General features: G+C 39.1%; 1 protein-coding gene across 3 annotated transcripts in view; it reads right to left on the bottom strand.

Moving 5' to 3' along the window:
• Nucleotides 1-1,620: 1,620 nt before the first annotated feature.
• LOC107550315 (ubiquitin carboxyl-terminal hydrolase 31-like) overlaps nucleotides 1,621-11,180 on the bottom strand; it is a 35,973-nt gene continuing 26,413 nt past the window's right edge. The window contains exons 13-17 of one of the 3 annotated variants that reach the window (XM_016231588.1): nucleotides 7,774-7,999; nucleotides 7,507-7,665; nucleotides 6,186-6,338; nucleotides 5,966-6,004; nucleotides 1,621-5,879 (exon numbers count right to left, since the gene is read on the bottom strand). In XM_016231588.1, coding sequence (XP_016087074.1) covers nucleotides 4,378-5,879; nucleotides 5,966-6,004; nucleotides 6,186-6,338; nucleotides 7,507-7,665; nucleotides 7,774-7,999 — 2,079 coding nt within the window. In that variant the 3' untranslated portion in view covers nucleotides 1,621-4,377. The remainder of the gene's footprint in view (nucleotides 5,880-5,965; nucleotides 6,005-6,185; nucleotides 6,339-7,506; nucleotides 7,666-7,773; nucleotides 8,000-11,180) is intronic. The other 2 variants (XM_016231589.1, XM_016231590.1) reach the window with 2 other exon arrangements.

Genomic DNA, 11,180 nt, shown 5'->3' with positions numbered 1-11,180 from the left:
TTTTAGTACAGCTAAGAAGTTCCTGTTTCAAACATTTTTTTTGACTGGGTTATGGCGGTTTTGTTTAAATTATGATGAATTTTCTAATAACACCAGAAATAACACTTATTATTAAAAAAAAGAAAAGAAAAAGAAATCATCTGTGGGCCCAGTCTACTGCATGTCTAGAGTATTGGATGTTTGATTGTACCAATATTGTCTAAAAATGCTGTGCTGCTAAACAGCTCGCTAGGTTTATAGATGCAGCCAATAGTCACAGATTTTTAAAGCTAGGTAGGAGATTTCAAATCTCAAACTAACAATTAACAGAAAAGCTATTAACTTAATGGCAAAACATAAAATGCCACAAAGAAAGAAATATTAATAATGAGGTTCCTCCAATCTGAAATCATCTATGGATTAAACGGTGCAAAGAGCACTTTAGGTGAGCCTCTTTCTAGACTGTGTAAATGAATATCGCAGATGTTAAATATTCAGCAATGCATTTGCACTCAACACCCAGGGCACTTGCTAGTCCTCAAAAATAGCTGCTAATGATAACAGCACTCTGAAGAACTGGGCTGTTCACTAACACAAATGGCTGTCAGAATCTGTAATGAAGAGGGGAAAAAAGGAGCAAGATGCTGATGATGCTGTATTTTTAAAAAAGCAAACAAAAAAAGAGACGAGAAAAGAGAGAAAGGTATTTGAAATGCTACACATGGTAGTGTATTAGGTCTGCCGGTGCTTCTGAACACCTTGCCGACGAAGTTTGCTTAGAGACAGCATTCACCTCTGCTGAGATACGTGAAGCTAAAAGCAAACAATAAATATCGTAGCTGTCCCTGGAGGCTTGGGATGCCGAGGGAGGGTTAAGCCCTCAAAAAATTTTTTGCTGGGGTTTAAGTGTAGCCTATATCGAGGCCTCAAATGAAATGATAGAGGCCTCCCCCCCTCCCCCCGCTATTCAAGCAATCACAGAACAACATTAGCTTTTCTCAGACAGAAATATTACAAATGTGAACATGCACCTGCCATGTGAAAAATTAAAGACATTGTTTACATTCACTTAAAGGGATAGTTCACCCAAAAATGTAAATTCCGTCATTAACTTACAAACCTGTATGACCTGAACAGTTTTGGTTCCTAATGACAAAAATACAATGCAAGTCAACGGGAACCAAATCTGTTTGGTTACCAACATTCTTCAAAATATCTTCTTTTGTGCTCTACAGATAAATGAAAGATTTCATACAGGTTTGGAATGACATGGGGGCGAGAAACTTATGACAGAATTTTCATTTTTGAGTGGATTACCCTTCGAAGACATGACTGTTTACATGAATCTCTCACTCAAACTACAATGATTCCATTGGTACTCACTTTCATTATGAGCACCTTCATTTATAAAAGACATTTAGTTCATTGCCAAGGGCCAGAAGTCCTCCAAAAGGGGTCTAGAATTGCCTGTTTTTCCCTAACAGAAAATATTCTGCATCGCTACATATTTTTAAAAGCATGGTGGAATGCCCCATCTTGTGGTCAACATTGGATATTGCACTGCTTGCTGCAAAGTAAAGTTCAAACCCAAGCTAAGCAAATAACATTAATCAAAGTAATTTTTTCGAGGACAAATTTGAGGTTGGACCTCTAATGCAGGTCTATTTTTTAATCATAATTCAACCGCCAACTTACACAGGGGAAACAATGTTATGAATACAAATGATTCTTCAAAGAAATGCATTCTTTAAAATAATAATAATAAAAAAAACAATCATTCAAAATAAAAAAGTGCATACACATAAAACATACAAATAAATTAACAAAAAGCATTTGACGCAGTCTCATGCAACCAAACGTTTACATGGTTTTCTCTTTTTCTAACCAAATTTTTCCTCTTTTGGTTGACCTAGACTGTTGTTCATATAATAAAATGACAGCCCAGTTATTAGCCCACCAGAGAGGGTACCAGCTCATGAACAATACATGAAAACTGCTCTGGGCTGAGAGAAATCATTCAAGTCCAGTGTGTGAACCAAGAGCACGCATATTATACCATAAGACTGATACAGCTTTGTTATAATGATAAAATCATCTGTCCTATCCAAACACTTGATAAGACCATGTCATATTAGCACTTGAGCCATTGAAAACATCCCATATGCAGTAAGACTATAGAGAGGGTAATAGCACTTCTCTGAATTTATGGTCCGAGAACTTCACAACTTAAAACATGGAATGACATGAAAAACAAAGTGAATGTAGTGTTTAGTGTATCAGCATTGCAAGCGATGCGGGAATTGTGTGCACTGATTGAATGCTGACGATAAAGTTACATAGCTGATATAATATACAACATTTCCTACATACTACATGTGAAAGCATGAGCAGACCACATCACGCCAGCGAAATGTGAAAAACCAAAACAGGCTGCGACTATAAAAATATAAAAACTAAATTTATCACATGGAAACAGGGAGGTCTTATGCTAAAGAACAGCTTATAAATTAAAATAATAGTTTTAATAATAAAAAATATAGGAAAATACAATGCCAATTGCTAATTCTGGAATACATATGATTAAAGCTAATAATTTATGTTCTCATATCCCAATATTTAAAAAACTAAAAGTTGGACAAGTGTGCAAAAAAGCAATAAAATGGAAAAATTCTGACATTAATAACCAGACTCATCTTATTAGCAACAGTTACTTGCATAGTTAAGTGCATGCGTTAATGTAATCATGCAATAATGCTTTTTACAAATACTTTTCAGTGCGCACACAATATGGGCCTGTCGCAAAAAATAAGAAGCGTGCTACACATTAGGTTCATTGCTGAATTATCTATTTTAAGATAAAGTGTGCTGAAAGAGATGGGTTTCAGCATGAAAATGAGAACGGTTCAACAGTGGTGTCAGCAGCACTTGGATTAATGTTTTAATTACAGGGCAGCAAGCTGAACAGCGGCCGACATAATGACACTATTATGCAAATGTAATAATGACTTGCTTAACCTTACATTTCTCCTGTCATACATAACATTTTGAATTAGTCCAGATGAACTTGTCTGAGCAAAATCGAGAAGAAAATATATTTAGGTGAAGTCTATAGTGTTGACAAGTATGCAACATAAAGGCCTTTCTGCAGAGCCATTTCAATTGGATATTAAATCACAAAGTCTTGGCACAAAAAAAAAATTAAACCAATTATTGTGGTCAGCCATTACAATCCTGAAAATAAATGTCGATTTACACTGATTAAATGGTTTTATCACTATTGCATATGCACACAGTATTGATAATTAAAATAATTTTTTTCTAAAACAGTAACATTAAGTTCAACATGTTTCTCAGATACAGAAGGTCATATATCTGTTCTCCTACAAAGTGTTGAAAACTATTGCACTGGTTGTCCAGAGATAAATATGGGAGATAAAAACCGCTGCGCAAGGGTTTAACCCCAGCTCGGAGCAAGCCAAATGAAAACCACTCATATAAGTTGGCATTGGACTTGGCGGGCATGAAATGGTTCGAGTATGATTATGTGGCTTTTAAACTTTCATTGTAAAAACAAAGATATACAAAACTAATTCATGCAGGGCTTACACTGCCTCCATCAATATCCAGATAAGTAGATCACACAGCATTTTGCTGGAATAAACTAAATATTGTTAGTTTAAAGATTGTCCTCCACTAATTTACCATTCGAAAGATCACAATCATACAGCAACAATTCAGCTATCGGCCTGTAGTTGTCATTGTTGCACATATTTCTAAGGGCAGTAATGCTACTGGAACACTTGTAACTGTTCTCGAGTACAAAAGAAAAAAGTTGGGGTAGGAGAGCAGGCTTTGAGAGGTACCAAAGAGATTGTTCAGACTCTGCCGAACCCCATTAAGTCTTCAGTCGCAAATTCGGCCAGGTTTCGTGATGTAACTCTTCTCAATCACATGCTGTATCAGTACCAGGGGAACACTGGACTGTAAATAGCACCAAGTGTAGATGTGGAGTGAATTGGTACAGTACTCCAAGGAATATCGCAAGTATCTAATTTAATCATAAGTGACTTGTCCAAATAGAAAGGAACGGTACCAAGTTAAAAAGTATTGTACATAGTATCCATTACATCTAAGCATTATTTGAGGGAGAAAAATATATACAAAGTGCTAAGTTAAAACATTCCTATTCAGAGTTGTGAACAGTAGTAGATTCATATACCATACCTTGCCAGAGGAAACGATTTGGTTCCATGGCAGGATAGAAAGGCGCTTTCTGATAATTTACATATTTTCTTTGAGAAAAGTAAAATACAGGTATATACTATATACTTTATATTCTTCTTAGGCACATCAAAAAATAGCTGCATTACAGAAAATAATGGAACTGCTATTAAAATTTCATTGAGGCGTCGGTGTTGGCCGTGCAGAGGATTGCATGCGGGAAGAAAGCTTTTTAGAGGATGAGATCTTTTCAAGATGCCTCTTCCCATTGATGGGAGACTGAAAGCTAGTCTCAGAATTGGAAGACTTGGACTTGCCTACTGGTAAGAGAGAGCATTTGTTGGGGGTGGAGGTCTGCGAGGACTCTTTCTCATTGGCGGCAGCCTTGCAGGAGCGCGGCTCGGGAGAGACCTGCTGGGAAGAGTTTTCCGAGCCTTCGCCCTCGTCAGCATCGAGTCTGCACTGGCTGCTGGACTTGGCAGTCCTCTCGACAGCCTTCTTGGCGAGAATCGTGGTCTTACCCAGATCAGCCGACCGCCGAGTCTCTTTCTGCCGAAGCGCGCTCTTGAAGAACGAGAGTCCCTTGTCCTCGGATTTGCTGCTGCGGCGGAGGTCTCTCGAGGAGACGCATGGGGAGCGCAGGCTGGTGACTGAGGAGCTACTGCTAGAGCTTTTCACCGGCCTTCTTTCGGGCCGGCTCGCCTCGGCAGTTTTAGGTTGGGATGTTCGCGGGGTGGCATTGACTCTAGACTTCTCTGCCAGGGGGCTGGTGTGCGCCAAGTCCTTGCTGGAGCCTCTCTCCACCAGCTTCTTCTTGCCAGACACAGAGTTCCTCTCAGCCACCGAGGAGCTCTTTTTGGATGTGGGTGAGGGAGAGGCAGAGGATTGGGGTGTGGAAGTAAGGGACGGCTTCCCCTTTGTGCCTACAGACACTGGAGACTCCTTTGCCTGTAAAGACTCTTTCCTTCTGGAGGGCGTTCCTGAAGGTGTACCCTTGGTACTCTTGGGAGAATCGCTCTTCTCTTTTAGATTGGTGGCTTTGGTGCCCTTTGCTTGAGGGCTGGAAGACACTTGGGAGGATGGAGACTTGGTGACAGAAGAGGTGCTCTGGCGCTTCTTGGAGGGCTTCTCTTGGTCCCGCTTGGTTTTGGTGGAGCTCTTCTTGCTGGAGCTCTTCTCATCTGCTTTCTTCTCTGACCCGGAGCTCTTATGCTTCTGCTCTTTGGCGAGCGTTCCGAGAGCATTCTGGTCCACAGCATTAATCTGGTTGTTGTTGTCGACGGGCTCACCTTTAGAGCTCTTCCTGTCAGACTGTGTCGGAGCTCTGCAATAGGCCTCGTCTAGGATCCGCTTCCCACTGCCATCATCACTGCCATTACCCTCCATCATGGCCAGTGGGGCCTTACTGCTGGGCTGACGCTCATGTCTGCTGTAGCCGCCGAAGCAAGACGTGGACACTTTGTCGTCACAAGCTTCACCTATTCTCTCGAGAGGAGGGGAGGAGCGTGAGTCCAAAGAGAATCGCGAGGGCGAGTTGGATCTCATTTGTAGTTTCTGTGACGGAGACCAGGAAGGTTTCGTCCCGTTTTCACTGAAAGCCAGAGGGCTGGTAACCGATGATCTGGAGGACAAGCTCTGACGCTGGATGCTCCTCACGAAGGGTCGCGTTGAGAATCCTCCTTAACAAAAAGAACAGAGAGATTTAAACTAATGCGCTGATTCCAGACTGAATGAAAAGAGCATTGGCATGCAGTTTTGTCTTAACTGAGCAAGGCGGGAGATCCTGTGTTAGTAAGCGCTAAAGCTACAAGAGAGAGAAGACATAATAAAGAAAGGCAAGAGTAAAACACTGGCACAATACACAGAATAAGAGGACACAAGGAAGATGAGGGCAAAATACGGTACTACTCAGCTTCTAAAGATTTACATGTTAAAGACACCAGAAAGATGAACACCCATTTTAGAGGCATAACAAAGCTCCTCACCATCATCTTCACTGCGATCACCGGGAAACTCCACTGACTCTGCCAAAGAGATCAGAGATGTGCGTCTCGAGGAGGCTCCGGAGGCCAGGCTGGGCGGCCTGCTGCCCGGAAGCCGGTTAACCCAGTGTTCACATAAAGATGAGCTGGTGGAGCCTAAAAGAGTTACACAAATTCAAAAACAAGGATCTTCATTTACAGGGCCATGTTCTGCATTGTTGTAGAAGAGCATTTTTCACACAAAAAAACATTCCATTTTCTGTCCACTCTCTGACCCTTAGAATTAATTGGGCTGTTTTGATACAGTACTCTTCATATGCTGAGCTTTCAGACTTGTAGACTAACCACTGCTGATCATCAGGGTTGTTGAATACGAAGACAGATGTTGATATGTAAAAGCTGTTGGTCCTATGGCAGTTACTGCCTTACAACGCATGACTTTTTGTTCCCCAAACAAATCGAATCGTATCGTAATCATATGGTACAATTTTTTAGGTATTGGTAAATATCGTTTTGCTGGCTATGAGAATCTATGTTATATCATTTTGAGATGAACCGTCCGATTTACACCCCTACAAACTACGCCCAACAGCTGATTTCATTGGTCAACTACATCACACAATACCCTGTGAAGTTAAGTTTAGACTTTATGGATTCAGTTATGAGTTCAGAAAATCATGCAGGGATGAGATCACAAAAAACCATAGTGCTACCCAACAGCATGTGCTACAAAAGTTATACTAAGGTTTAGATTTAGGTTAGTTTGTTACATTTGTAATCAGTACTGTGATTGACATGACCACTGAAATCTTTAGAACTGGCTGCAGGGTGGTGTCTTAACTGGTTTGGGGTGGAGGGGAATTCAATTAAAATTAGGCCCATAAAACAGCAGTACTGTTATAAAAAAAAAAATCATAAAAGCACCCTAACAGTAATTTACAATAATTCAATTTTTTTGGTTGCTCAGTGTAAAAAGAAAGTGAGAAATTTTCATTGTTTGGTGAACTGTTTCTGTAATGTGCTCATGACACTGATGTCATTATGATGATTTTAAATGACTAATTTAAGGGACAGGAGGCCCCTCAATGCTAGATATGTCTAGACAGTACATCAAACTCTTTTAATTCTTTTATTTTCTATATCTCCGAAATGGAATCAGGCTCTACTAAAAATCTCATCAAAGAGTGTCATACTAATTTCATCCGGCTGGAAAAAGAGGGTCACTTGGTTCACATGCCAGCACCTTCACAAGCCTTCTAAATGATCAAGACAAATGAGTCAGCAAACTGTGTCAACCCAAAACTCAATAAGGAACAAGAGTCACCTGCGACAGAGCTGTTTGCCGACCACGAGGGAATAGTTGTCCTCCTTTGATAGAACAGAATGTATGCGGTTTGCAGACAGACATCCTCGTCAGCTACAGGCTGAACCTCACTGTCATCAAAGCAATACCACTGCCCATCAATGGAGTTCTTACAGTATGCTGTTAAGAGTTAAAAGACAGACACTGAAATATCAAATCCACCAGTCAAGAAGGTAATACAATGACATTTTGACGTAAATCCAAGCACTTAAGTTCTTAGTGCATTACCAGTATAATGCCCTCCGTGCATGTTGCCATGATGGTTACACACAGCATAGAGGTCATAAAGGTAGTCATCTGGGTTACGGCCAAGTCCGTAAGGTCGCCTCCATGGGGACCAGTGGGAGGGTAAGCTCCAGCTGCTCTGGCTTCTCTTCACCACATGAGGTGCCATATCCATGCCAATCAAAGGAAATCGCACCATGTTTTGCATCTTTACCCTCCTGTCCCCTTCCTTGAAGACACAAGGTTCACACATTAGTAAGGCATTTACAAACATTATGCACTTTTATCCAAAGATAGTGAACTGGAATGCTAACACACATTATTTATTAATTCATTAATAAATTAAACATTAGCGTTAGTTCTGGCAGGTCACGTGAGTCAAGCTTGCATCAGCTGATTCTCAGCTGATCACATCTACCTATAGGAATCCGACACCTATCGCGGCATTCCTATATAAGCTCTATTCAGTATTATTCAGCAGCTTTTCAGCTTGCTCAAGAGCAAATTAAGCATCGCTGCTCGCAAATCAAACTGTTGCAGCGTGTTTCAGAACATCTGAAATCCACGTCTAAGATAAGTGAATGCTGTTTTAATCCATATCGCTGTGTATATTACCTGGTCTGCTAATTGGAAAAAAAAAGCCGTTTTGTATCGTTTGCAGAAGCTGTGTTCCCACAGCTGGCACAACACGTAGTCTAGATCATGTAACTTAATCGCTCTGAGGACACGCCGATAGTTAAGGCCATGAGAACAAGTTTAAATGAAACAAGCATTCTCGTGTGTATGCGTTTCAACTGGGGTTCGCTGTATTCAGCGGCATAATCTCAATGTTACGGTTGTTTATTTCTAAGGTTGATGTTTCATTAGCTGTGTGAGTGTGCGGTCAGAAGCACGCGTTTATCGCTCCTAATGGCTTCTATACATATAAGAATGTAATATCAATGACCGTCATTCGAAGTATTTCCGCAGTGTGTATGCTTCCCCTGCAGGACTGCCACTTATTAGAGATTCATAATTTCTGATCCGCTTGACTGTGCGCTCACGCTGAGTAATGTGAGCATATGAGCATGATAAATTAGGGTGATATGACGTGTTGATTAAATACATGATCAACTGGCTGAGATCAAGCTATGTTAATTTAATAATACAAAAAAAAATCACTTCGGTGCGATTGGAAGGTTACGACTGAGCGGTCAAATGAACACAAGGGATTTAAATATAGTCCAATTATTCTAAGCAAGTTCAAGCAGCGCTTTAAATAAAAAAATATTATAATAATAAAAAAAATACACGTAACTACAGTCGTTTTCCTCTGGTTCCTCACTTGCTGAGCTTGGGGTGATGCTTCCCCCCACAAATATATTATTAAGCAACAATTTCTGCTAAGTTTCTTATTTCATTCTCATTGTTTAATGCTGGCAAATATGCTATTGTCAAATATTGCTCGTTGTTTAAGGCTAGTTGTTCAGTAACATGTTGGTTTGCTAGGCACGCTGTTGCTTTAGGCTTATTGGTTGTATTTTGACACACTGGTAACATTAACGTTACCCAGTTAAACATACCACAGCTGAGGCTTGTTTTAAATCTGTTTAAGACTGTCTGATATGAAACAGGCTTGCTGCTTAAGGTTCATCTAGTATTGAGGATGCGGTTTCATTAAACACATCCTATATGTATGATTATTTCCATCAAGCTGTGTTTAAGTCCGTGATATGCGGTTGCTTGAAGCTATACAGTGTATCGGTAATGTGCTTGATACTTAACTTGCAGTATGTAGATTTTGCTACTAAAGGTGTTATTAATGCTAACGATTATCTGGATAGGGCAACATGCTGTTGCCTAAACTTCGGGTATTGATCATATGCTGTACTGCATTAAAGGGGCATGCCAATTCTAGTGGGTTTTCTGCATCTTTTTCAGGTATTGCATTAAAGGGGCTTGCTACTCTTCTCACAGGGTTTCTGCAGACTTGAACAAGTTAAATGTAAGACTTTTTAAGACCTTTTTAATACCACCTTATATGAAATTTAAGACCTAAACCTGTAATGGAAACACACATTTTATTACATATATGTAATATTTAATGTGTATAAATTAAAAAGAAAACAAAATATCAATGCTGTAATAAATGGTATTTATTTCTATGATATACAGTGAACTTTTCATGTCAGCAGACAATATTCCATACAAAATATCCCTGCAAAATAACTGCATCACTGAGATTTTTTTGTGGAGTAAACAATTTATTCTGAAGCAATATTCTCATCAGTGTTCTATCAGCTTTTACATACTTAAATCTGCATATTTACCTTTACAAAGGCCTATTTTTAACCTTTTTAGATGTATGCATCACCTTACATGTCAAATTATTAAAATTTTTCAATAAATTCAATACACTATAGGGCTGCTACCAGTCAGATTAAATAATTTACACTGCAAATAACAATAATTACAACTGCAATATATAATGTTATGAGATTAATGTTTTAAATGCATTTATGAATATGCAAATAAGAAATGTTGAGGGGAAAAATGCATACTTTTCAACATACTTCTCAACTGAACTACCAGTAAGTGGCGGTAAGTCACTTGATGAGCGAGTATTGAGTCATTCATTCATCTGATTGAGTGTGTTATCATGCTGGTATCTTAAGGACTTTTGTGGACAGCTGACTCCTAAAGTTTTTGATATTCTTCATATTCTGTGTGGTGGTCAGATAAGTTTAAATAGATTTTTACCTTGTATGGGCATTTTACCTTTATAAAGCCATTTTTCTATAAGCGTGCATTATCTTTTGAGTCAAATTCTTACATTTAAACAGTGAATAAGACATTTGGGCTGTTACCAATCAAATGAAATCAGTATCAACAAAATTCATCTTTGCAATCCAGACATAAGCTGCACCTGAAGTGGCATTTAGATGTGTTTACACACTGTTTAATGCAGAACATGAATGCATTTAACCTGCAGTTACAAATGCATAAATAATGTTTTAATATATTAAACCATAAAAACATTGAATACTGATATTTGAAATAATTAAAAAAATGAAAAGATACTTTAAATGTGAAATTAAAACCGCCAGTAGGTGGCAGTAAGTCACTGTTAAGTGAGTCATTGCGACTGAACCGAATCATTTAAACGGTTGATTCATTCAGGAACGAAACACCTTCATGTTGCTCAGAGACGCGAAAGAGCGCTGTGGCTTTGTTTGGAATTATTTTTGTTGGCGAAATAGTGCAAAAACAGCCAATATGGTGTCTAAAACGTAAGTCTCTTAATAAAACTTCTAGTTTATTGAACTGTTTTTATTGAAAAAATCAATATCACATTTGTTTTTGGTAATTTTTGGAGAAAGAAAGGCACTCTTCCGTGTGAACTTGAGTATAAATATACACATTTTCTGCCC

Source organism: Sinocyclocheilus grahami, unplaced genomic scaffold, assembly GCF_001515645.1.
Source record: "Sinocyclocheilus grahami isolate Dianchi unplaced genomic scaffold, SAMN03320097.WGS_v1.1 scaffold395.1, whole genome shotgun sequence".
Lineage (NCBI taxonomy): Eukaryota > Metazoa > Chordata > Actinopteri > Cypriniformes > Cyprinidae > Sinocyclocheilus > Sinocyclocheilus grahami.
The sequence above is the reverse complement of the archived record's forward strand: the minus strand, read 5'-3'. Positions and strand labels throughout refer to the sequence as shown.